Below are 27,197 nucleotides of genomic sequence, written 5' to 3'. Positions count from 1 at the left end.
CTCTAGGTCCCCGTAAAAACTTCAGCCTTTATTTTGGGGAAGGATTTTAGGCAGATGAGTGACATGATCTGACTTAAAATTTTAAATCATCTTTCAAGTTAGTGTGCAAGGAAAGCACACAGTTCGGTTAAGAAAGCTACTGTGGTAAACCAGGCAAGAAATGATGAAAGGACCAAGGTGGCAGCAGTAGTAGTAATAGCCCAACTAGGAATGTTTTAAGCGTAGACAATGGGATTTCCTAATCAATTACATCTGGGATGGGAAAGAAAGAAAAAAAGTAGCAACGACTCCTAGGTTTTTGGCCTAGTCAACTAGAAGGATGGAAGTACTGTGTATGGAAATATGGAAGGGATATGGAGAGGAAAAACAAATGCTGGATTTTGTATGTGTTAAATTTGAGACGCCCAGTCATCTAAGTATCTAGTACCTACTAAGCACTAAATGTCAGATATTATTATTGACAACCAGAATAATAAATATAAGACTGATTCTGACAAGAAATCAGAAAAGACGAACAAGAATCCAGATGTTGTCTATTGACATTCCTATTTATATTAACTGAAATTTATTTTACTTTTAAGTTTTCTTATAGCATCTCGCTAGAGTTTGGGGGGAATCTAAACATCATTCTGATTGTCCTACAGAAAAATCACAAGGCTGATATCAAAAGGAAAAAAATATATTAATTTGCTTTTTACTCCCTCTGAGAGCTCGTCAGAAGACAGAATTTCACCCAGGGAAAACTCAACCTCCATTTATATGATACCTATCATATCACTCCAGCATCCAACACTTTCGCATTCAGTACGATCATGTACACTATCCATTATTTTTAAATTTTGTCCACAGCTTCTTTGATTTATGGTTCCCACCTAGGTCCCCACAGCCCTAGGGAATCAAAAACGAGTTAACAGAAAGCTTCCAGTTATTTATAACTTTTCAAAAAGTACAATGGAAATCTTACATTAACCCTCAATTTATCCACCTATATCAGCTACTTAAAATGTCAAATCCCTTTTGCTTTTGGCTGCAAAACAATTGTTACTTGGTGTGGTAGTCTGAAGCTGAGTGGCATATACAACTTCCTCTACCAAGGAAAAGAAAGGGGAGAACTATTATATAATACAGTTTTGGAAACATTTTTCTTTTCAGAATACTAGGTTTATGGTTTAAAGAAAGAGAGAGAGACCCCTCGGGGTGACAAGGCTGGGAATCGTATGTGGCATGTGGTGGCAAAGCCTTCCCGGTAACAGCATAGACTCTGGAGCCAGACTGCCTTGGTTAGAATCCCAGCTTTGATGTGAATCTACATATTACCTGGGGAAATTAACCCAGAACAATCATCCTGACACATAATCTAATGAAACTATTAGACTTCAAGAGAAAGGGAAAAAATCCTCAAGGCCTCCAGGAAAAACAATTAAATAACTTACTACAGGAAACAAATTAGGCTAGCACCACTTTTCAAAGCCAACATATACAGCAAGTTGACAAGTGGACCAGTTTTTTAAAAGCTTCATGAAAGAAAGTGTAAACCAAGAATTTTATATGCAGCCAAATTATCCTTCAACTATCAAAGATAAAAAAAACAGGTTTCAACATACGTACAAGAACTAAAGGAATGTTGTACTTCTCAGCCTTTCCTAACTTATCTACTAGAGGACAAGCTTCACCTAACCAAATGATAACAAGCCACATCCACAAAATAATTCATGGTGAGCATTTAATAATCTATAAAAGTATGTGTTAAGACTAAAATTACGTTGCAAATGAGGGTAGAAAACTAATGTACACGGTTATATATTGTAAGTAGAAATCCTGCAACTAGAAAATGGGAAAAGGAAAAGGTAAATAGAGAAGAACTTGTACAGGCAATAGGCAATGGACGGGTGTTAAAGGATAATGAAAAAAATCTGATATAAGTCACATAATAAAATTAGACAAGACAAGACTAAGGACATTCCAAAAAGAGTAAGGACAAAGGTGACCAATAGAACAAAAATACAAGCCTTCCTACATACCCCCTAAAAAACTGTTTTCAACAAGCATAAAGAATGAACATGTCTTAAAAAAAAAGAATATACATCTTGTATATATAGAAACACATTACATATAGTTATAAAATATTATGATAGAGTTGATACCAAACCTATCAGTCGTAACAGTGTGAGTTTGAGACATGGAAACAACCAAAATGTCCTTCGATAGATGAATGGATAAAGAAGTTGTGGTACATATACACAATGGAATACTATTCGGCGTTAAGGAAAGATGATATAGGAACATTTGTGACAACATGGATGGATCTCGAGAGAATAATGAATGCTAAGTGAAATAAGTCAGACAGAAAAAGCAGAGAACCCTATGATCTCACTGATATGTGGTATATAAACCAAAAAGAACAAGACAAACAAATGAGAAACAAAAACTCATAGACACAGACAATAATTTAGTGGTTACCAGAGGGTAAGGGGGTGGGGGGTGGGTGATGAGGGTAAAGGGGATCAAATATATGGTGATGGAAGGAGAACTGACTCTGTGTGGTGAACACACAATGGGATTTATAGACGATGTAATACAGAATTGTACACCTGAAATCTATGTAAATTTACTAACAATTGTCACCCCAATAAAATTAATTAAAAAAAAAAAAAACACACACTTTCTAAAATCTTTTTAATTCATGTATTATAATAGCACAGATAGGTATAAAATTCAAAAGAAAACGCCTAAGCTTCTCTTAGGCTCCCGGTTGCACTTTTCAGAAGTAATTATAGTTAGCAGTTTCTTAATCTTTTAAGAAATGTCTCGTGCATACACATATACTTACTTATCTACGTGTGCATATGTGCAAACACACTACTGCCTCCATGCCCGCCTGTGTAAAATACACATCCACACAGAACCTCCCGATTTTTTTTCACTTACTTGGACCTAAAGATCTTTCAATATCAGTACATTCTTTTTAGACTTACTGCTACACAATAGTCCATTCATAATTTATCCCCTGTTCTAGGACATTGATACTATTTCTAAGTTTTTGTTATGACAAATAATGCAGAAGAATATATCCTTTACAACCATCTTTACACACTTTTATAAGTACATCTATAAATTACATTTTTAGAAATAAAATTGCTTTGTCAAGTTTTTTTTTCTTTGACAAATTTGCCAAATTGCACTCAAAAAAAGGGACCAGTTTCAACTTCCACAAACTGAGTGTGAAAGTCCCTGTTTTCTCTCACTTTTGCCAATAGTACATATATTAACAAACTTTTTCATCTTTGTCTATCTGATTAACGGAAAATTGTACCATTCTAGTTTGCATTTCTATGTGAAACTAAGCACTTTTTCATGTTTTCAGACCACGTTTTTTTTTTTTTTCTTTTCTGTGAGTTGCCAGTTTGTCATTGCTCATTTTTTTAGATTTTTTTTCTTACTGACTTAGAGGAGCTCTTAATACAACCGAAAAATACTCCTTTATTCTGTGCGTGGCAAATATGTGACTTAGCTTTATTCCCTTTTTCCTCTGTTTGTGATGGGTTTCCCCCCCACACACAGAAACGAATCTGGGCCTGGTTAAATTTATCAGATTTTTCCTTTATGGCTTCTGGGTTTCTTGCTATGCTTAGAAAAAACTTAACTCTCAGTATTGTTGTGAGACGGAAATAAACTAATACACATAAAATGCTTAGCACAGACCAGTCTGTAGAGTTTCACCTTTGGAACTAGAAATTCAGTTTTCAGTCAGAAAAAAATACATAAAGTCACTGATGTTAACAAGACCCTGCGAGGTGTGGCCCCTACTTGACTCTCGTGTTCTGGTGACCTCTCTGTCTACTTCAAATATGCCACACGTGGCTTTTGCACTTGCTTTTCTCCACATTCAGATCCGACCTTCTCAATGAACCACATACTCCCCGTGGGTGATGCCAACACGGGTTCTAATCACACATTTCTACAACTGCCAGGTTGCAGGCTAGCCTGGCAGCTCCGTGACAGGGCAGAGAAGCTACCTATTTCTTCCCCAACGCCTACCTCCAGCGCCTAGCAACAGGCTAACACGTTATGCCTTAGGAAACACTTGTGGCTGAAAGGGAAGGAAGAAAGCGGCCCTGGGGTGAGCTTCCATCACTGCTCCCTCCCACATCCACAGTCCCCCAGCTGACCTAGGTGGTGTCACAGAAGGCTGTCAAAGATGACTCCCACACGCACCGTCAGGAAGAGGCACAGCTGTCAGCTGGCTAAGGCTCTTGGTTAAAAAATCTGGTGTTTCCAAATGCATGAGGAAAGAGCCTTTGGGACAAGTTTTTGGCTTAAGCACAGGTGCCCAAGACATTCACTTTGGAAATCCTGATTAAAATGACTGCCATTGCACACAGATAGGGGAATATCTCCTCCTCAGCACCACACACGGTGTAAGAACTGACTGAGTACCAGAAATGACAATTGCTGAAGGTGAGGCTAGCTAGACACCACAGACACCCATCAGGTAGACTGGCAACAGGAGATAAGGCAGGTGGCAGTCTCTTTACCCCTTTATTAAACAAACTCTATTATTTCATCTATAACTTATAATTATACGTATCATGTTATTCAGAGTGAACAGAGGTGAGAAATGTTTACAGGGAAAGCTCAGTAACCAGCACTTAGCACAAAGGCTGGACAGGATAAGGAAGGGCTTCATAAACATTTGTTATCACTGTTATATGTTGTAATAATGTTGTTATCATTATTATTATTAGTGGAAGACATGCAGGAAAGATTCTTCTCCTGCATAATTATGTTAGTTTCACACAGGCCATTTTGACGTAGGTATCATTTGTGTTACACGGCCTTGTCATAAACTTAACTTCACGGCACAGGGGCTGTCCCTACATTATTTCAAAAAGCACATAATCAGAAATTAAATGGTTTTCTCCAGAACCCAGGTACCTGAACTTTGATATACTATAAACTCTCCTTCCTTAGCTAGTTTCTTCCAAAAGCATTTGTAATTACCAAAAACTCTTTCCCAATTATATGTTTAATATTTGTGTCCAATCACCGACAATTTTGTGATTTACAGTATGCTTGTCATTAACAGGAACAGGTAGAGCTCATTCAACCCGAGAGCTTAGTGAGGGTAAAGAACAATGGCATTAATAGAATTAATATTATGTTATAGGGCTGGCCTCAAGGATTATAAATTTGTAACACTGGGTACCAGGGCCACACATCTCTAAGCCCCACCCCACCCCCAGTAAGAATGCAAACAGTGGAGGTTACTTCACACACACGAAAAAAGTTATGTAAATGCACCTATATTACCTAAAAGGAGGGGGAAAGGCAAATTAGCATGATTCCACCTGAATTTATCAACAAGGTGATTAATATAGTGGGTCCAAACAGGATGAGAAGAAACAGTCGCCCCCATGTATACAGTAGGCATTTGATGAATGGCTGTTGAATGAATGAATTTGAGGGAGGTGAAGAAAAACCAGACAGGATAAAATACGGAAAGGAGGGGGAAAGGAGGGACATGGAGAAAAAGTCACATGGTGGGGAAAGGGGTAGAAAAGTATCCTCCTCTTGCTCATTCTTAATGTCTGCAAACCTGCCAGCCCCTGACAATCTCTTCTAATCAGTCATCCTCTGGGCATTGCCTATTATTTACTAAGGATGTCAGGTCATAACATGGCCCAGGTGGGTACCACCCATTTCATAGAAAAAGTTGAAAATGTGCGTGCGCGTGCACACACACACACACACCCCACCATCACCACCACAAACAACAACAACAAACACTTGTGAAGAAGAGCCTCAAATCAATGTCAAAAACAAAATAAATGTCTCAAACACATGAGCCCTGTGCTGAGGGGGCTGGAAGAAACGAAAGACAGAATCCCTGCCTGCAAGCCAAACTATTTGCCAGGAAATCACACCAGAAATTGAATTCTCTCACTGGTGAACGCAAATTCTGCAAAGGCTTAGCTCTCTGAGGCTAGGAACTGACTTATGTCAAGTGAGTCTTAAAAAAAAATGCTGATGAACCAAAAAGAGAATACACTGATGCTGAATATTTTGTTTTATCTATGCACCCCTTTCCTTTCCCCCAGTGACGTGGGGAAAGTCAAGCCGGCCAACAATTTTAGGAACTTATTCTCAAGACTGCTATGCTAAAAAGGGAGTTTAAACTGGGGATCCAAAGTCTAATTTCAGTTTATTGCCTAAATGTAAAGTGATACTGGGTATATCCCTCTGCTCCAGAAAAATCATTATCTTTGTCCTTGGGGAAAGAGTTTATGGTTTGGTACTTTCTGCAGATTATAAGAATTTTCCATTTTCTAATTAAATTTTAATATTCTATAGGAAAAGGATAAGTTATGGAGAAGGGGCAGTCGATAGGGACAAGCATCCTAAGTAACAGAGGCTAGAAAAACGTTCCGGCAGCTTTTTCATGGTGGATGAAAAAAAAGTGGATACCTATGTCTATAAATCACTACCTTCTCATGGAGTTTCATCGGTCAGCATCTGTGCCCTGATGACATAGCAATAGAGGGAAACTGTCTCCAAAAGTCTTTCCATGAATGGCTTCTACCCTAGTTCAAAGCGTTCTCTCGCTTGTTTGCTCTCCCTGACTCCACTCCTGACTCCGACTATCCTTCCTTCACAGGAGCCAGAGGGATATTTTTAAACAGATCAGCTCATGCCACTGCCCTGATCACATCCTTCTATGGTTTGGCGTTGCTCTTAAAATACAATCCCAACTCCTCTCCAAGGCCCTGAGGGCCTTCCAAGTCCCTGGGTATTCTAGTCCCCCCAATGCCCCCAATCCGAGAGCGCCTGCTCATGCTCCCTTCTGTTCTTCAAGCTGTTCGGAAACTTCCCCCACGGCAGCATTTTCACACTTGCTGCTTCCTAAAACCAGGAACACCAATGCCTTAGCACGTGCCGGGTACCTGGCAATCCCACGACAAACAGTTCTTAAATGGATCCGTGTTTCATTACGCGAGTGTCGATGGGATGATGAAGACGTGGATCTATAGTCCATTATCTTGTAAATAAACATATCGCATGTGTGTATAGACGGATATAGACAGATGTGTACATATGTGTGTCTCAGGTACGAGCATATATATATTTTAAACAGTACATTCTATAGTGACAGGTTTCCCTTTCAATTTGGTACTACCCTCACCAAACTCATTTGAGGCTAGCGTACAAGTCTGTGTCCCTCTCTAAATTCAATGCTCTTTGCAAACACGAACTGAATCTTTCATATTTCAGTGTTGCAAGGACCATTGAACATAGCAGTCTACTGAATGCACACAAGCTTCCAACACTCAGTGATCAACTGGACAGCATTTTGGGGTGTTTGACTCCATTTCAGGGGTCTCAAACCCTTGGTGGCAGTCTGTAACTCCCACAGAACCTGTCAAACATCAGTATTCGCCTCTGTGTATTACGTGTTGTTGAGTGGATGCCAACTCCTGGAGACCCTGTGAAACGACTGATGTCCACAACGTCCTGTCCTCAGCAGCCCTGCTCGGCTCCTGTAGGCGCGTGCCTATGGCTTCTTTTAGGGAGTCCATCCACCCCACATTTGGTCCTCCTCTTTCCCTGCTGCCTTCTATTTTTCCCAGCATTATTGTCTTTTCCCAAAAGCCCTGCTTTCTCACGAGGTACCGGAAGTAGGATGGCTTCAGTTTTGTCATGTTTGCCTCCAGGGATGTTTCAGGCTTAATTTGCTCTGGGACCCACTTGTCTGTCTTTCTGGCAGCCCAGAGTATCCCTAGAGTTCTCCTCCAACACCATCCTGCAAACAAATCCATTTTTTTTTCCTATCAGCCTTTCCTTTCCTTATTTGCCTTTCCTTTCCTTAAAAAGGTCAGCATTGAATGGCAAGCGCTGTCTGTGCTCCCCAAGGGAAAGAGGAATAAGCACAGTGTCCTCTATTGTTCTGTAGAGTAACAAATACAAACATGAGTTGGCTCTGTTTTTCCAGGATCTTGATGCGACTCACTAACAGGCTCCACATTGACCATATGCGAGAAGGGTAAGTAACCTTAGCCGTGGCCCCGGCACTTGAGCAGCTCTGGCCAAAAACCCAAGCTTACACTGGGACATGACATTAATAAAGACATCCCAGTTTCAACTGGAAAGACATAGAACTGTCATTTTTCAGCAAGGCAAGTTTATTTACTCCCACAGGAGATAAACAAACATGGCCACCAGGGAGAGCCTGGGACAAAATGTACTTGACCTGTAATAGATAAACCAAAAGCCACAAGTCTCAGAATAAGCTACATTGCCTGTCTCTCAGCTCAAGTCATCGTACAGTATCTTTCAGGGGAACAAAAGCAAATGTAAAGGATGTGCCATCGGCTGAAGGAAGACGGAAAAATACAGCTAGTTTTGCCAGCTGAACAAGGCAGAGGAAGGCAGACAAGCAATCTCAAAATCTAATTCAGTACTCCCATCGCTAAATTACCTGGAGAAATGTCATTTAATTAAATGCCTTCCTTTCCCTACCTATGATGTAGGGAAGTATGAGTGCACTGAATATACTGACATTTTAATTACCGAATGCATACAAAATCTAAACCCTAACACATGGACCAAAAATAATTATTTTGATAAGGAAGCAAAACAAAACTCAGAACAGTACTTGTCATTCAGGAGTTGGCTCATACGATCACCTCTTCAGAGAGACTTTTTCTAAATCCCTTATCAAAACTAACCACATTCTTGGAGCTCCCTGCTCCTAACTCCGAAGGCTGCAGGTTCGATTCCCACATGGGCCAGTGGGCTCTCAACCACAAGGTTGCAGGTTCAATTCCTCGAGTCCCGCAAGGGATGGTGGGCTGTGCCCCGGGCGACTAGAAAACGGCCACTGGACCTGGAACTGAGCTGCGCCCTCCACAACTAAGACTGAAAGGACAACAACTTGAAGCTGAACAGCACCCTCCACAACTAAGATTGAAAGGACAACTTGATTTGGAAAATAAAAAGGCCTGGAAGTACACACAGTTCCCCAATAAAGTCCTGTTCCCCTTCCCCAATGAAATCTTAAAAAAAAACAAAAAAAAAACTAACCACATTCTCCCCATTTGTTTTTTTTTCCCTCCCAGCAGTTATAACTTATCACCAAAAATTGTCTTATTTATTCATGTATCTGTCTACTCTCTCAGCCATAAGAACAGCGATCTTTGCCCATCTTACTGCTTTTTATCCTGCCTGGTTCGATAACTACTGGTTGAATGAATGAATACTGAGGTTAAAAATAATTCGAAAAAGAAGAACAAAGGTGGAAGACGAATACTATCTGATTTCAAGACTTGTTATAAATCTACAATAATCAAGACCATGTGGTACTGAGAAAAGGATAGACAAACGGATCAGGAGAACAGAATAGAGTCCAGAAATGGACCCACATATAAACGGACAACTGATTTTCAACAAAGGTGCAAATTCAATAAAGAAGGATGGTCTTTTCAACAAATCTTACTGAAACAATTGGACATCCATATGTCAAGAAGAGAATATGTATCTACACCTCATACCATACCCAAAAATTAACTCAAAGTGGACAGAAACCTAAAACTATAAAACTTGGAAAAAACATTTGAGACCTTGGGTTAAGCAAAGATTTCTTAGGCATGACACCAAATGCATTATCCATTAAAAAAAATTAATAAACTGGACTTCGTCCAAATTAAAAATCTCTGTTCTTCAAAAGACACTGTTAAAAAAATGAAAAGACAGGAAAATTCAGATTAAAACTTTGAACTTTCAGTTAAAAAAAAAGGAAAGAAAAGACAAGTCACAGACTAAAAGAAAATATTTGCAATTCTGATAAAGGACTAGTATCCAGAATTAAGAACTCTCAAATTTCAATAATAAAACAAACAACTACATAAGAGGGAAAATATTGTATCGAATACTAGATATGTCGCCAAAGATATACAGACAGTAAATAAGCACATGAAAAGATGGTCTACGTGATTAGTCCCCAGGGAAAATACATATTAAAACTACAATGAAAAGGAGATACCAGGACACACCCACTACAATGGCTAAAATTTAAAAACTGACCACACCATGTGCGGTGGGAATGCAAATGGTGTAACCACTCTGAAAAACACTGTTGCAATTTCTGAAAAAGTTAAAAATACATCTACTATATGATCCAGCCATACCACTGATAGGTTTACTGAAAAGAAAACACTTGTACCTGAACATTCAGAGCAGCTTTATTTGTGATAGTGAAACTCTGGAAACAATGCAAATGTCCATCAACAGGTGGATGGATAAACAATTGGCAGTACATCCATGCAATGGAGTATTACCAAGAAATAAAGAGGAATGAACTATTTGACATATACTACACCATGGATAAATCTCAACGTAATTATGCTGAGCATAAGAAGCCAGCCTTAAAATTCCATTTATATAAAATTCTAGGAAATGCAAACTAATGTATAGGGACACAGAGCAGAGCAGAGTAGTGGTTGCCTGAAAAACAAGGGATTATAAAGGACACGAGGATCCGATGGACATGCGTCCTATTTGGGAGACCACCTCAGGGATACTGTGGACACCTGATCATGGCATTGTACACCAGAAGCTAAACATTAATGAATGCCAACTATAATTTTATATATATAATGTGATGGTTCAGTGTGAGGTCGGAGGGATAGTGGATGGGGGGAGGGGCGTTCACAGTGTGAGGGATATAAATGATGAACGTCTAAGTATTACCTTGTCTTGTACACCTGAAACTAATAAATAAAAAAAAATAAAAAATAAAAAAAAAAAATAAAGGACACGAGGAACCATCTCAAGCAGTGATGGACATGTTTCTTATCTTGACTGTGGTGATGGTTTCACGGGTATATACATATATCAAAACTTATCAAATTGTACACTTAAATATATGTAATGTATTTATACCTGCGTGTCATTTATACCTCAATAAAGCTAGTTAAAAATAATAAAACAGACCTACAACCTGAAAAATAATAATAATTCCCAATTATGTGTGTTATGTTCATAACTTGACTTTTTTGGTGGCACACATTTCTTTGTTATAATAGGTGAGTCAGGGAGGGCTGGAGGAGAGGAGGAATTACTCCATTTCAAACTTTTTCAGGTTTACCACTTGGTGGTTGGTTATCCCCACACTTCCCTGCTTCTAGACTAACAAGCTGGACAATGTAGGGTCTATTACTACCCTACCCATTACCCACCCCCAGCCCCATCTTTTGTCTCCAAAAGCAGCAGATCCTTACTTGTCTGGAAGAGCAGACACAAGGAACAAAAGGCTCAATGACTATTTGACAGATTAAAGAATAGACAACTGTTTTATTTAAAAGCTCCCAAAAGAATTACATTTGAGGCTATACACTGCCCTGTTGAAATGCAATTATGTATTACCCAGATCTGTAAGCACTTGCCAACAGACCTGTCCAAGTCACTCACTTCCTAAGTTTCCAGTTTTCTTTTTTTCTCACTCTTTTCCTTCCAGATCTATGAATAAGTATTGTGCAGGTGTATTTTGAGACGACATTCTAGTATTTTGAAGTCTCTCGTTCAAATAACCCCAACAGGCTAAACAGTTTTTCCAATGTCTAAGACAGTGACCACAACAGGGCAACCGAAGAAAAGACTAAACAACGAGTCTTGTATGTGAATGGTATATAAAGAGTGACTATACAAAAAAGCAGATCACCATCTGAAAACAATAGATCACCCTACTGTTTAATACCAAGATTAAGACCTAAACATGATTAGCAAGTTATAAAATAATAGCAACATAGCGATTACTAGTGGAGATTCTGGCTCTACCATTTGTTGGTTGAATGACCTTAAGCAAGTTGTCTAACTTCTGAAAATCCGTTTACCCATCTTTAGAAAGGGGATAACAGTACCTACCTCGTAGGGTTGTAGGGAAGATTAAATGTTTGGCTTACAGTAACAGCTTAATAAATGTTAGCTATTAGTATTATTACCCTGAACTTTCAAAGGACCTCATTAATTCACTAATCCTCCTTCTGACTCTCGGGTACGAATCCTGTCATTTACTAGCTTGTTACTTCGGAGTAAAAAGAAGGTCATTAATGTTACCTGACTTTCAGGGTTGGGGTGAAGGATTAAATAACTAGAAGAGATACAACTCCCTTCCCTCCCATCTCTCCAAGCGAATATTGCAGAGGAAGGAAATACTTCTAATAGCTGCAGATACAGTCAGTTTTTCCATTTCTGGCACGTGAAGGGTGGGGGGGGGGAAAGGAGGTGCAAAGACGCCTATACAGGGGTCAGGGGTCCTGAGAGAAGCCCCCCCACATGCGCGCGACAGGCACAGTGGCCTCGAGCAGCTCGGCCGTCGGGGACCCGGCCCGGAGCCACTCCCTCCTCTGCCCTCCCGCGCCGCGGTTCCACGGAGCCTCCCCAAGCGAGCGGGGTTATTTCGGAATCACCATGAGGCAATTCTCATGAGGCAATGGGTCAGGAATGCGGCGCCGAGCCGGGCCGCTGGCGCGCGCGGTTCCCGCGGCGGCTCTACCTGCCCCGGTCCCGACGGGCATCCCCCAGGCTGCGGGAGCCGGAACTCGGGGAGGCAGGAAATGAATGGAGACCCGAGGGGTGGGAGCGAGGTGGGACCGGACCCCGGCCCCGCGCAGGCGAGGCGTTTGCGGGGGAGCCGGCCCCCCGACCCCAGGCGGACGCGCGAAGCCCGCCCGACGCGCCCCCTCCCGGGCGAGGCTGACCGAACACGACGGGGGCCGGGCCGAGGCCCGCGCCGGGCCCCTCCGGGCTCCTCACCTCCGCGATGTCATGTTCCTCCCGCCCTCCGGCTCCGCGACGGACCCGCTCCTCGCGCAGGCTCCGCTGGGCCTGGTCACATCGGGATGGCCCGAGGGAGGCCCGCTCGGGACCGGACGCGGGGCAGAGCCAGCCGGCCGCGCGCAGACCCCCCTCCAGGCCTGGGGATCCCGGAGCCTGTGCAGCCGCCCCCCAAGCCCGGTTCGCTCCTCCTTCGCCCCCGCCCTTCGCCGCCGGCGCCATGGTGACGTCACCCCGCGCGACGCCCCCGCCACTTCCTGCTTCCAGGCGGCGGGACGCCCAGCCGCGGCTGGTGATGGCGGGTCGGCGGTGGCCCGATGGAGCCGCCGCCTCGCAGTTGCCAAAGTACCTGCACGTCCTCCTTTAGACCTCGGCTGCGGGGCGTGAGCTGCGCGCTCAGCGTCGTACGCGCTGCCGCAAAGCGATAGCTCCCGTTCCCACGGTGTCCATCCTCCTTCCTGCGCCGACTGCCAAGTCGGGTGTCATTCATTTCAGTCCTCAAATCGCCGCTCCCCTTCACGAGCTGTGTAACCTTGGGAGAGGTGCTCAATTTCTCTGAGCCTCAGTGTCCTCCATTCCTTCGTGTCTGTAAGGTAAAGATAGTCATCGTCTTTTCCTCGTGGGAACCTTGTGAGGATTGAACATGGAAAAGGCTTAGAGCCAGGCCTGGCCGATTTCGCGTTTTGTCATTGTTAGCTGTCTTATCAAGGTAATTGAACGTGCGTTGAGGGTTTTCTGTCTGCTAGGCACTGTCTTCGACTATGGGGACACACCAGGGAAGTGAAAAGACAAAAATTCCTGTGTTCTGGGAGGAGCTACGGTAGTCGAGATAAGTAAAATACTCATGGCAATATTCCCCTCCTGCTTGTCTTTTCCAAATAGCCCTTTACAGTCTCGTTTGGAATAGAGTAGTGAGGGAAGGCTTCACTGGGGATTGGAGTAAAGATCAGATGCAGGAGCAGTCGGTGGAAATAAGGGAGGGGAGTAGCATTGCAAGCCTCTGAGGTTGGAGGCTGCCTCCTATTGAAAAGCAGTGAAGAAATCTCCCGCTGGAGGGAGAGTTGGTGGTGAAAGGAGAGTAGCAGGAGATGAGAAAGAGAGAAATGGTAGAGGATCCTGTAGGTTACTTAAATGAACAGTGAAATGGAGAGCCCTTGAAAGATTTTTTCGGCAGAGGAGGAATATAATGTGTTTTTAAAGTATGACTTTGGGGACCCCGTGAGGAATTGGATCAAGAGGGCAAGGCCAGTATCAGAAAGACCAGAATACGAAAATACTGGGGTATTCAAGGCTGTAGGTGATGGTCATTCGGACCACAAAAAGGTAGAGTTTTTACCTAATGAATGCACGTGACTCATTGAAGGCCACAGATCTAGTGAGTGAATTCAACCCACATTAGGTAGCTCCAAAATCCTCCCAATGATCCCCATCTCGCTCCTGTACAAAGAACTTTCAGACAGTGTGCTAACTGCTTCAGCATTAATGTGCTCCTTACAAAAAAAATTGTCTTTAATATATGCAAATTTATTTTAGGTAATAGCATTCAGCAAGAAGTTGCTCAACCTGTTTCTTTCCATATTCTCATATTCTCCCTAAATCTTAGCCACCTGGACGACTCAGACAACATCCTAATTGATCTCAGGCCTGCAGGCTTTCCCTGTCCCATCCATTCTCCACATAATAGCGACAATAATCTAAAATGCAAATCTAGTCACTCCCTAACTTGGAATACTTCAAAGGCTTCTCACTGCTTTTAGGACAAGCAAAAAAGGAACAACAACAAAAATTTAACACCCTCCTGACCTGATCCCTGCTCACTGCACCAGCCCTCCCTGTCCCTGTCACTCACCTCATTCCCCATGACCCAGTCGTGCTGAATGACTTTCATTTCCTCTCCCAGCTGAGATGCTCCCCCTCCCTGGAGGGTTCTTCCTGACCCCTCTTCTCCATGAACTCTAGTTTATGCCTCAAATCTCAGACTCGAAGTCGTCTCCTCTGGGTTAGGAAGCCCTCTGTGATTCTCCCAGACCAGGTTATGTGGTCCCCAAGACACCTCTCCTATCTTAGAACCAAACGTACTCCATTATAACTCGAAGACACAGTATAATACGGGGGATTAAATTCTTGATCTTCAAAGCTCAGCCTGTCTGCCTGGGTGTTCTATGTTAGATTACTTTACTCTGTCTCAGTTTCCTTCTCTGTAAAATGGAGAGATCAAAATACCACACACCCCGTAGGATAGGTTCCAAAGAATAAAAGAGTTAATGTTTAAAAAAAAAGTTAATGTTTGTGGAGTACAGTAAGTCCTCACTTAATGTCGTCAATTCATTCTTGGAAACTGCAACTTTAAGTCAAATGACCTGTAACAAAACCAATTTTATCATAGGCTAATTGATAGAAACAAGTGTTAAGTTCCGAGAGAATATTTCTGGTCACAAAAACACCACACTTCTAAATAAAGACCCAAAATACTTTTAATATTAAACATTGAAATAAATGTGACGCAGACATGGGGAGAACATGGAAACTCCACACAGATAGTGGCCGTGATTGGGAATAGACTTTTTATTCTCAGGAACGTTAGGAAAGGACAGTGAATGAAATGACGTTATTTTAGGATCTGCCATACCCAGAACAGTGCCTGGCAAAGTAAGCACTTGATAAATGCTGTTTATCATGTCTCTTCCAAAGTAAACTAAGCTCTTTGAGCACAGAAACCATTGCTTCCCCAGTCTTTCCTATATTTTGTACACTCTGCAGCAAGAAGGATCTTTCTATAATAAAAATCTAATCACATCATTCTCTGCTTCTATGAGGGAGGTTCAAAGTCTTTAAAACTAAATTAAAATCCTCCCATTAGACTAAAAGCCTTTCTAGATATGGAATATACCCACACAGTTTCATTTACCCCCACTCTTTCGCATAACCTGACCATTTTCAAATGCCTCTTGCTATTTCTTGCGTCTCTGTCTTCCAAAAGTTATTTCTTCTGTCTGGAATACCCTTCAAACCCTTCTTCATCTGGAAAACTTAAGTGTCAAGCAAGATTCAGTTCCAACTCAATCAGAAATTCCATAAAACATTCTCTGTCCACATCCCTTGACCACATCCTGAGAATAAAATAGAGACCCCCTCCCCACTATGCCTTGGGCTGCCTGTTTATCCTCTCACAGCCCCCAACATAGTTCAAGGTCATTGTTGATTGAGTCTTTTGCCTCTTTCCCTAGATTATGAGCTGCTCTTAAAACAGACATTATCTTCATATGCCCAGAGCCTACACAGTAATGGTACCTGGCATATAACAAGCTTAAGAAATTCATTTAGAGATGTTTTATTTTTATTTATTTCTTCACTACAAAAGCAATACAAGTGTGTTGCAACAATCCAAATAAGAACAGTAATTTCCTCTGCTCCTTAGTGGCTACATCCCCCCTATGGCAACCCCAACACGGTTAATGGTTTGGTGTGTATCCTACCACACTTTTTTCTATACCTACACACACACACACACACACACACACACACACACACAGAGATCCCACACACAGTCACTCACATATGTAACATATGTAGGGATTTTTTTCTATTTTTTTAATGAATTCATAATATGTGTATATATAGGTTTGTAATATGTATATATTTAGATATACACACATTTGTGTATATGTGTGTATATGTATGTATGTATATACAGATATATATATAGAAATAGATAAAATATATATACAGAAATAGATACAAATATATATCTTTGTGATTTAATGTTTTCTCTTAATATATAATGGACATCCGGCTAGATCAGCACTGATTGTCCAATGCAAATATAATGTGAGCAAATATATGTGTAATTTTAAAGTTTCTAATATTCACATTTAAAAAGTAAAAAGAAACTGGTGACATTAATTTGAATAATATGTTTATTTAACCCAATATATCAAAATATTATCATTGAACATATAACCAGTAAATATAAACAATTATTGAGATATTTTATATTCTTCTTTTCTTATGCTTTTAAAGTCCAGTGTGTGTTTTACACTCACGACACATCTCAATGTGAACTGGTTACTTTTCCAGTGCTCAGTAGCTACATTTGGCTAATGGCTACCATGCTAGACAGCACCCTTGGATGAAATTCATTTTCATACCGGCATAATATTCCATAGTATGAATGTACATTGTTTAGTCAATTCCTGTGTTGATGGACATTCAAATTATTTCAAGGGCTTTGTTTTGTTTTGTACTAATATAGTGCTGCCATGAACTTTTTCATGATAAAATTATTGAGTGAGTGAATCACCATGTTGACCTTAACATTAACATTTAAGAAAGTATTATCAATATTGCCAATAGCATCCCCATTTTATAAGTAAGAAAACTCATGTGCAGAGACTTATAAGATCATACAGCAAATGACCCTCCGGTTACAAGGACAGTACCCTTTCTGCAGCACAACTGCCTACTGGGTTTCTGTCTTTCTGTGACACAGAGAGACATGAGTCAATGTAAGCATATGTGTGACCTTGGATAAGTCGTTTATTGTAATTGAGCCTCAGTTTTCACCTTAAACTAATACCTCTCATGGACGTTGCTTTGAGACTTATAATAAAATGATTTAGTGTCTGCAAAAATGTCTGCTTTATAATTAATAAATAACTGTACAAAGTTACGAGTATTTTATATATGGCAGAACCAAGCACCTACTGTTTACTTTATAACTATTACCTACAGTATATTGATTATATTTTGCCCAATTAATAAATGGTAAGTTTGACAATACCACAACATAACACAAGAGGGAGTACATTGATCTTTTTATTTCAATGACATGTCATTTCACAGATACTTTGTGGCATTTACTAGGTGAAAGTTTCTGAGATTGTCAGCATTTTTGAGGGATTGAAGTAAGCAATTCTGCACTTCATTCATTCTTATACATTTTCTGAAGTAGCAATATCAAGAGGGGCCTTGCTCAGAAAGCTAAACAAATAAAGCTGCTGACATTCCCATTCTCAAAAAAGAGCAGTGCCCAAACTCGTCCTTGAGATTACATATCTAGACAGTGAATAATTTTTTATTTTATTTTATTGGGGAATATTGGGAAACAGTGTGTTTCTCCAGGGCCCATCAGCTCCAAGTCGTTGTCCTTCAATCTAGTTGTGGAGGGTGCAGCTCAGCTCCAAGTTTTCAAGCTTTAGTTGCAGGGGGATGCAGTCCACCATCCCATGTGGGAATTGAACCGGCAACCTTGTTGTTGAGAGCTCGCGCTCTAACCAACTGAGCCATTTGTCTGCCTCGGATAGTGAATAACCTTGAACTGGCATAAAATACAGTCTTTTCAGATCACATTCATCCTTAATATGTATGGAAGGCAGACAAGTTTGGAAGCCTCATGTTTTAGCAGGCATCGAAACTCTGCATCCACTGTAGTCTGAAGGGTTTCACTGAAATTCCCGAGGCCTTCAGAGGCATCTGACCCCTGTATTTGCATCCTCAGTCAACCAGAACCAGAAAAGGGCTACATGATTTCCAGGGACATAGCCACAAAGCAGGTGGTTTGAACCTGAAGAAAATTGAGGTGACAAGCTCTAGCCAGCACAACAAGAAAGTGGAAGAGAATGGAAAATTCAAGCCAAAACCTATCACAAAGGGTACCTATTTCCTTAAAGACTTTGATGCAGTAAGAAAATGTATAAGATATACGATGTTGTTTATTTTTTTATTTTATTTTTTACTGGTTTTTATTTTATTTATTTTAACAATTTTTAGTAGTTTCAGGTGCACAAAACAATGTACTAGTTAGACATTTATCATTTATATCCCTCTCACAGTGACAACCCCTGTCCCTCTGTTGTTTATTTTTTTAATTATTCTTATTTTTAATTCTAACATGAGCAAAAATCTCTCTTATTCATCTTCATTAGTCATCTCTTCAGTCTTTACAGACTGATGGTTAAGAAGGCACGCTTTGAAATCAGATCCATGTTGTGAACAAGTTACTTAACCTCTTTCAGGCCCAGATTCCTCACAATAGTATCCTTCACAGGTTGTTGAAAGGATCAAATGAGATAAAGCAAGGCACACAGCACAGTTTTAGGTGCATAGCATACAATATTTCTCTTATTATCCCTGGTGCATAAACTTTAACAGAATACTTGGCACATAGCAAGATCTCATTAACAACTATGATGTTGATGGTGGTGGTGGTGGTGATAACAAGAACTAACATTTATCTGGCACTTACCACGCATCAGATACTGTTCTTAATGATTATATTAACTCATGTAATCTTCCCTAAAACCCTGTGAGGTAGGCATTATTGTTACCCTCATTTTAGAAATAAAGAAACAGACTACAAAGTGGCCAGAAATGCTTGGAGATGTGATGAACAAGCATGCTCTTATGTGCCTCCGTGCCGCTTGCATTTGTTATCCCAATTGCCACTTGCATCTGTCAGATTTGTAATTATCCTTCCAAATCCTACACAAAACGCACCTCAAAACGATCCCAAATCTCCCAGAAGAAATAACTTATAATGTTTCATTTTTCTGTTTGTTTTTCCCTTGAATGTGTGTTCTTTGAGAACCAGGAGCATATTTTATTCATTTTAAACTCTAGCTTTTCTGACACTCCGCCATTGAGCATGGTCTATAGTCTGATTAGGGAATATAGGCGTTAAGGCAACTGTGGAGAAAATGTCCGTGTAAGTTTCCCAACTAGCCTTTCATAGGAAAGATTTCAATTTATTGGGGATTAGATCCTTCATCCATCTATTTTCTTAGTATGAAAATAGTAGTGTTTTCTAATGTCCTTAGTAAGCAAAATAAAAGCCTGCCACTTTATGTTGGTTCCCAAAAGTACTTTGAAAATTTTACTGTTTTATAAAATGAAACATTATCAGACAAAATGTTCTTCCCTTTCGCTTTTTATAAGGAAAAAGAGCTCTCCAAAGTACGGTACTTTGAAAAGAGAAAAACCTACATCTCCCATGATGCCTCAGATCCGGAAGGAAGTGAGACTCGACTCCTCCCATGGTTGCTTATAGACCGGAAGCCGGGGCCTTAGTTCTCTTTCCCAACTTGCAAGGTAAGAATGGTGGCGCTTCTCTGCAAGACTTGGTTTCAGAACCCCAATCCTTCTCCATCCGAACCTGGAGGGTATCAAGTCGACACCTGTCAGGGTCGGACATGCTCGCGGCCAACTGAGAGGCTCCCCAGACGCTTCATTTCTCTCGCTTGGGTTTGCCGTGGGGCACGAAGTGGGTGAGATGGAATGCCCAAGAGGTTTCGGGGTTCCGGCTGGTCGCTACCCTCCTGGGCTGGAGGAACGGGGCCCCTGCGGGGATCCGTAGCAGGCCAGTGGAACCGCACGGACCAGGGCGACGATGCCCGCTCTGGAGTGTCTTGCCCGGCGTCCAGAAGACGCCGCTGAGCTTGTCTCAGCCACGTTGGGATTTGAGGCTGAGGCCAATTGCCGTTTCCCCGACTCCCCTACGTGCGCGACCGGAAGTCGCCTCTCGGGCGTTGGGCCTTTTTTCAGTCTGGCCCGAGTTTGGGCTCACTGTCTGCTCTCGCCTCCTAAGCCCGACTTCCTGAGTGAGACAGTACGCGGGCGATGTGAGGAGAGCAAAAGCCCTAGAGGCAGCCGGTTCCAAACCCCGGCCTCTGCTTCCCGGCCGGGGAGATGCGTAAGGCTCGGTGTGTGGCCGCTTCCAATGAGCAAAGCAGGACAAACGGGATTGGGACTTCTGACCGCTGCATGTTTAGCAAACACCTAGAAAGTGTTAGGATACCTTCCGAGCCTCAAAAACTTGGTAGTGCTTTGGGGAGACCACCCCCAAGTTATCCATCATGAGGGTGTTGGCACGCGTTGGGGTTTAGAGGAGGGCCTGTGGGTTACACGGGGAGGGGTGAAGAGAGGGTGAGGGCTGGGCTGGGCAACCCGTCTGGGCAGTCAGCGTTTTGTTACGTGATGACCGGCGAATGCTTTTCTTCACGTACGTGTGTTGGTAGATGGCGGGCGAAAAGGCTGGGAAGCCGGACGCTAAGGAGAAGAAACCTGACGCCAAGAAGGCCGATGCTGGCGGCAAGGTGAAGAAGGCCAGCCTCAAGGCCAAGACGCCTAGGAAGGGGAAGCCGCACTGCAGCCGAAACCCCGTCCTGGTCCGAGGAATCGGCAGGTATTCCCGGTCAGCTATGTATTCCCGAAAGGCCATGTACAAGAGGAAGTACTCGGCAGCTAAGTCCAGGGTAAGGGGTGAAGGGGACCACCGGCCGTCGTGTCTTAACCTTCAGTTTCTTGTCTGCCTCTGACTTTTTGTGACGTGTGTGTCCCGATAGATTGAAAAGAAAAAGAAGGAGAAGGTTCTTGCTACTGTCACAAAACCAGTTGGTGGCGACAAGAATGGTGGCACCCGAGTGGTTAAACTTCGCAAAATGGTAAGTTTTGGGGGAGAGACAGACTGTGAGTCGGAGTTTTAGTTGAAGCTTGAGGAATACTGTGAGGATTTTGTGTGTGTGCGCGCGCTCAGGTTTTAGAAGTTCATGTTTACCAGAGAATTCCCGCTCGTGGAAGATGATGGCTTCTGGGTTTGCAACTTGGCTTTATCGTTTACTGTTTTCATCTTAAGTGTAGTTGCTTTTCTGTGCTTTTGTTTCTTCCCTGAGGCAGGTTTGCCGAACAGGGTGGTGGTGAGAGTTAAATAAATGATGCATAGAGCCTCGGACACTGTCAGGCCTGTAGAACATTTTGTCTACTGTAGCAGTGTTTGAAAATTTGTCCTCTAGAGCAGTGTTTCTTGGCTCCTCTTTACCACACATAAGACCCAACATTTTCTTAAGGTTTGCTCTGTAATTTCCGTTATAGAAATATCCCCAGATTTATTATACCCTTCACAGTTAAAGATTATTGTACCAGAGGGAAAATGGTATTTGGATTCCTTGTCACATGGGTTGTGTGAGCTGGTTTTGCTATCAGGTATTAATGTTTGGGGTAAAAGCAAGACTGTCCACTAAAATGATATGTTAGAAATAGATTCTTGTTAGTTACTTGTTCACATCCTTAATAGTCTTTATATTGGGTCTTATTTTTATAATAAATGAACTGGCAGTCCTGATCAAAGCAGTTTTGTATAATTTGTTTTTCTTTGTGGATAAAATGGGAGGGATTATGTTAATATGAAGGATACAAACACGATTTGAGCTGGAAAATAAGCCGTGCCTCCTTTATAACATGCAAAATGTTAGACATGTTTTTCTGGAGAAGTATAATTTACATTAAAGATCAATCCCCCAAAGAGCTTGAGAATCAACTGTTAAACGACATTGTATAATGGTAGCTTGCCATGTGATCCCTAAAGTTTGGTTTAATCACCAGTTTACAAAGGTAATTTGCTTGGTGTTTTCTGTCTTTGCTTGAACACACAGCTCCTTCAGTTAAATGGATGCCATGCTATGTTTTGCATGTGAAGGATAAGAAAGTGTTGACTTTTTTTCCGAATTAAAAGTCTACCTATAAGTGAAAACGCAATAGTGCAAATAAAGTGTTTGAAGTAATGTAAAAAGGCTGTAGGTAGCAAAATTTTGACTGACAATAAGTTGGGCCTATGGACTCTCTCCAGCCTAGATACTATCCTACTGAAGATGTGCCTCGAAAACTGTTGAGCCATGGCAAGAAACCCTTCAGTCAGCACGTGAGAAAACTGCGGGCCAGCATCACTCCCGGGACCATTCTGATCATCCTCACTGGGCGCCATAGAGGCAAGGTGAGCAGAGCACCTTGGCTTAGGGAGCTTCTTTGGTATCTGAGGAGCTTAATCATAACGTATGTGCCTTCCGGGTCGGATTTCTTTCTTTACCTGTGTCAGCTACAGTCTGCAGGGGTGGGGTCAACAGCCCAGCAACTAGCATAATATGTTTGGCCCATACCACACAGTATAATTTATACTATTTCCTGGAGTTGGTAATATTACTTGTTTCAGATGATTCAGATATCGCTGTACCCAAAAGTGTTTCTGTATTTGAGTTACTTCCTTAGGATAGATTTGCAGGGATGGAATTACTGAGTTAAAGGATTTTGTTGTTATTATTGAAAGTAATGGGTGCTCATTAAAAACAAAAAAAAACAAGTACATAAAAGTATTGTTCCTATCCTAGTGTCACCCTGTTAGTAGGTTGGTATAATGGCTTCTAGAACTGCTGTGCCAGAATATAGATGCGTAGGAATTTCCTTTACCAAATTTAGAAACCTGTGATTTGACTAATTCAGAAGTCAGTTTCTAATTGCATAAATATCCAGCATTTTTGTTTAATTTACAGAGGGTGGTTTTCCTGAAGCAGCTGAGCAGTGGCTTGCTACTTGTGACTGGTAAGGAAATCCTTGGATTCTGTATTCTCTGAAACTTGTTTTTTTAAAATACTGGCAACAATACACTTTTGCTCCTACCTACTTGGAAATTTTAATGCCATGAGTTTCGGGGCCCCATTTCATTGCCCTATGTACACATGAGTTCTAATGAAGCGCAGGTGTTTAAATTTCATGTGTTTGTATATCGCCATAACTGTCACTTACAATGCAGAATGGTTGGCTACTGGCCCCAAGGAATGCGTCCTGCATAGGCTTGTAATTGGTCAGCCGGTTGGCTCTAGGATAGAGTCCCTGAACAGGTGAGACGTGACCTGATCACTTGGAAAGCAGTGCTCAACCACTTGGAAAGAACTGCTCAACCTAAATTTGTCATCAGGCACCTGTGATTTTGACCAACCTGTATAGGTGACTCAAGATTTGAAGGGCAAAAACCTTGGACAGACAGATCTTGAAAAGGTCTTGATGCTGGCAGTCAAAAGAGCAGTTTGGAATTTCTTCAGATCCAGAGAAAAGTTAGCAATTCAACTCACCAGATTTCTCCAAATCTAAAGTCAGTTCTTAAATATTGCTTCTCCTTTCCCTCATTTATATCCTTTTTTTCCCTTAGGACCTCTGTCCCTCAATCGAGTTCCTCTGCGTAGAACACACCAGAAATTTGTCATCGCCACCTCCACCAAAATTGATATCAGTGGTGTGAAAATCCCCAAACATCTCACTGACGCTTACTTCAAAAAGAAGAAGCTGCGTAAGCCCAGGCACCAGGAAGGGGAGATCTTCAACACAGAGAAAGAGGTGAGCTTCTGTTTCTCTCGTCGCCTCTGGTAGCACTGCCTCCCTGATTCAGAAGTGAAAATAAACAAGCTTAAGAACCCTTAAAAAGAAAATTAAAGTTGTAACTAATGAGGACTATCTGGCGAATAATACTGCTCCAGGATCTGTTAAAAACCAGTGGTTGTTAATGGCATGTGGGAGCCCAACTCAGAATCCTGAGGTTTTGATGGAACTCTGAATTCCTGCTGCTGTTCTGTTGGGAATTCACCCTCATTTATCCTTGATGTGTGTGGTTCAAGTAGACAAAAGGATAAGAGCAGCTACTTTTATTACATTAAAAACGGGTTATATTTCACAGCTCTCCAAGGAAAGGTTTATCAAAATTGCCTACTAAATATTCCTGAGATTGAGTACTTGTGAGGTAGGGTTCATTAATTAACCAAGGAGTTTGGTACTCGTGCCCTACTTTTAAATGGTTTTCTCTTTTTTTTTTTAGAAATATGAAATTACAGAGCAGCGCAAAATTGATCAGAAAGCCGTGGACTCGCAAATTCTGCCAAAAATCAAAGCTGTTCCTCAGCTCCAGGGCTACCTCCGCTCTGTGTTTGCTCTCACAAATGGGGTTTATCCTCACAAACTGGTGTTCTAAATTAATTAAGAAAGACCTAATTAAATGCCTGAACTGTTTCCTTTGTGTCTTTTTTTTTGAACATCTACCTGGATATGTGGTTTGACTCAGGCAGTTTAACAGCATGTTCGCTTCCAAGAGGAGTGGGATTACAGGGCTGTCACAGCTGTGTGGCGTCTCTTTAGATCAGCAGTCTTAGCTTCCTTACTGTATGACTTCTCAGCTTCTTCACTTCACACCTACCAATATAAAAGAGCGTTTTTCCCAGTCATCACAACGAACCTGTACTAAACTCTTCAGGCCACAGACTTTGCTTCCTTTTAATGATTTAATATCTATGTCTCCCCATCTGTCTAACTCTCAGCTTCTCCCCCATAATCGTTAGTTTTATACACAGCAAATGAGGATAGTTATTTACCCTCCCATTTTAACGCAAAACTTAGTCCACTGTACAGACTGTTACATAGACAACACTGTATTTTGATCATTCCATAAGAAGTGTCCATCTTTGCTGCATAGTGTAGTTGTCCCCTCTTCTCCACAGGGGATGTGGTCCAAGACGCCCAGTGGCTGCCTGAAATCGTGGATAGTACCAAATCCTGTAGGTACTTGTTTTCCTATCCATACATACCTATGGTAAAGTTTATAAATTAGCAGGTCAATAATGGGATAATTCTGTAATGAAAGTTGATGTGGTTTCAAACTGGACTGAACCTTTGTGATGAGGTGAGATGGTAGAACCGTATGTGCTGAGGTGAAGTAGGCATTGGGGTGAAGCGTTAGGCTATTGACCTGGCAGCTCTCAGCAGTGTCATCTGCTTCAGGTCCTGAATCACTTGAGTCATGACAAGGTCAATGGTTGGAGATCCTCCATAGTTGGTTTCTTTTGACTAACCTGTTGGGTAACAGCGTGGATATGCCAGACAAGTGTAGTTCACATCTCGGGCAGGAAGAGCAGGACTGCGAGAGATTTTATCACATTACTCAGAATGGTGCATAATTTAAAACTTAGGAAATAAATTTCTGGAATTTTCCATGTAATGCTTTCAGACCATGGTTGACTATATGTAACAAACCACGGGAAACAAAACCATGGATAAGGGCTACTGTATAATCTATGGTATTTGGGTTTCCATCACTTGTAATTATACACAATGTAGTATGCATATAGATGAGCAAGTATCTACTTTTTGGTGCGTTAAGGATTTATATGCCTATTTTGATAGATGGTGCCAAACTGTACTCGGTAGAGGTAACCAGTTTATACTTGTGTGCAAGAGTGCCTGTTTCCCCACAGGCTCCCTAAATAATGGGTCGTCAAAGTTGGAGTTTTGGGCACTAGAGAAGCGAAAAATGGCTCTGATCTTTTAAATTGGTTTTATTGATACATAATTTACATTTGCTGAAATTCATTTTAGTGTGCAGTTCTGCGACATCTGTACAGTTTGGTAAGCACCACCGTCACCAAAATTCCTGTATGCTGTTTTAAAATACATTTTTTTCTCCCATGCCTTACTCCCCCTGCCCTTTGACCTCCATCAGCTTACTCTATCTGGGTCTTTTCTGTTTTGTTTTCCTTTCCTAGATTCCACACAAAAGTGAAATCTAAACGGTATTTGCACGCTCTGCAAGTCTTCCCACTCCAGGCCACCACCGATAGAATTTCTATTCCTGTAGTTTTGCCTTTTCCAGAACACACAACCTGCTAAGTCTCAGCATATCTTTGAGATTGGTTCATGTTCATGGTTCAGTAGGTGTGTTTGTCAGTATTCCATTACATCAATGTATCACTGTTCTCATTCACGCACTGAAAGATATTTGGGTTGTTTACAGTTATTGGAGATTATGAGTAAAGCCACTAAACATTTGCGTACAGAATTTTGTGTGGATGTTTGTTTTCATTTCTCTTGGGTGATGATAAACTATAGTCATCGTGCTGTACATTCCATCCCCATGTTGTCTTTCTAAACTTCTGGCCAATCCAATAGGTATGTAGTGATAGTCTTGGGTGTATTTTTGAAACAAATCCAAATGTCACTTCCAACTATGGCCCTTTAATGGCTTTGTATCACAGTTTCCGTGCCACAATTATGGCCACAAAGCTCTTTGATGGACCCATTTCTCCAGCCTACTCCTCCACTCTGCTCCTCACCAGGTTGTTTCTTTTAATTCCTCACATTGGGATGATTTTTCCTGCTTCAGAGCTTTTGCACGTGTTGCGTGCTCCACTGGACTGCCCTTCCCACATGGGACTGCCCCCTAACTAATAATGATAATTTGACTTCCTGGGTACCCTACCCAGGAGCAAGAAAACATTGTTCAGGACAGTGTAAGCACCCGCTCCACTTGGCAGTTGTATTTATCATGATACAGAAAGATAAGGTTTTGTGGTTTATCAGAGCTAGAGCTCTTCAGTCTACTCCCCAATGCTACTCTGCCCTCCAACTCCAGCTAGAAGGGCAGCTTCTGGTTCTGGTTTGGGGTTCAGAGGACCAGCTTTCAAACTGGCTTCCCTGGGTTCAGATCTCAACTCTGCCTCTACCTACCTATGAGACTCTTCACCATTGTGCTTTTATGTCCCCATTTTGTAAAATGGGATAACGGC

The 27,197-nt window shown here is 41.6% G+C and overlaps 2 protein-coding genes across 9 annotated transcripts in view; one reads left to right on the top strand and one right to left on the bottom strand.

The window, feature by feature from the left end:
- Positions 1–13,042, bottom strand: part of PTPN11 (protein tyrosine phosphatase non-receptor type 11) — a 72,065-nt gene extending 59,023 nt beyond the window's left edge. For 2 of the 3 annotated variants that reach the window (XM_081036902.1, XM_081036904.1), the window contains exon 1: positions 12,808–13,033. In XM_081036902.1, the coding sequence (XP_080893028.1) occupies positions 12,808–12,821 (14 nt within the window). In that variant the 5' untranslated portion in view covers positions 12,822–13,033. Of the gene's footprint in view, positions 1–12,807 lie in introns of all 3 variants that reach the window. The other variant, XM_081036903.1, reaches the window with a different exon arrangement.
- A 45-nt stretch (positions 13,043–13,087) lies between these two features.
- On the top strand, positions 13,088–26,468 carry RPL6 (ribosomal protein L6). Of its 6 annotated transcripts, none has more exons than XM_081036896.1 (8): positions 13,088–13,421; positions 19,762–19,914; positions 20,841–21,077; positions 21,168–21,266; positions 22,448–22,591; positions 23,145–23,193; positions 23,801–23,985; positions 24,461–26,468. In XM_081036896.1, the coding sequence occupies exons 3-8, from the start codon at positions 20,841–20,843 to the stop codon at positions 24,611–24,613; spliced, it is 867 nt and encodes a 288-aa protein (XP_080893022.1). In that variant the 5' UTR covers positions 13,088–13,421; positions 19,762–19,914; the 3' UTR covers positions 24,614–26,468. The 6 variants fall into 6 exon arrangements, with proteins under 6 accessions (XP_080893022.1, XP_080893021.1, XP_080893025.1 ...); XM_081036895.1 differs by having other exon boundaries at positions 13,088–13,537; XM_081036899.1 differs by lacking the exon at positions 13,088–13,421 and having other exon boundaries at positions 19,896–20,090.
- The last annotated feature ends 729 nt before the right edge of the window (positions 26,469–27,197 follow it).

The sequence above is a fragment of the Rhinolophus hipposideros genome, assembly GCF_964194185.1.
Source record: "Rhinolophus hipposideros genome assembly, chromosome: 24".
In the NCBI taxonomy this organism is placed as follows: domain Eukaryota; kingdom Metazoa; phylum Chordata; class Mammalia; order Chiroptera; family Rhinolophidae; genus Rhinolophus; species Rhinolophus hipposideros.
This window is presented reverse-complemented; position numbering and strand designations above follow the sequence as displayed.

Bases quoted from the DNA above. Each gene is read 5' to 3' on its own strand.
- RPL6 (XM_081036896.1), top strand. From the start codon at position 20,841: ATGGCGGGCGAAAAGGCTGGGAAGCCGGACGCTAAGGAGAAGAAACCT. The intron at 21,078-21,167 runs GTAAGGGGTGAA...GTGTCCCGATAG, and splicing joins ACTCGGCAGCTAAGTCCAGG to ATTGAAAAGAAAAAGAAGGA. The intron at 23,986-24,460 runs GTGAGCTTCTGT...TTTTTTTTTTAG, and splicing joins TCTTCAACACAGAGAAAGAG to AAATATGAAATTACAGAGCA.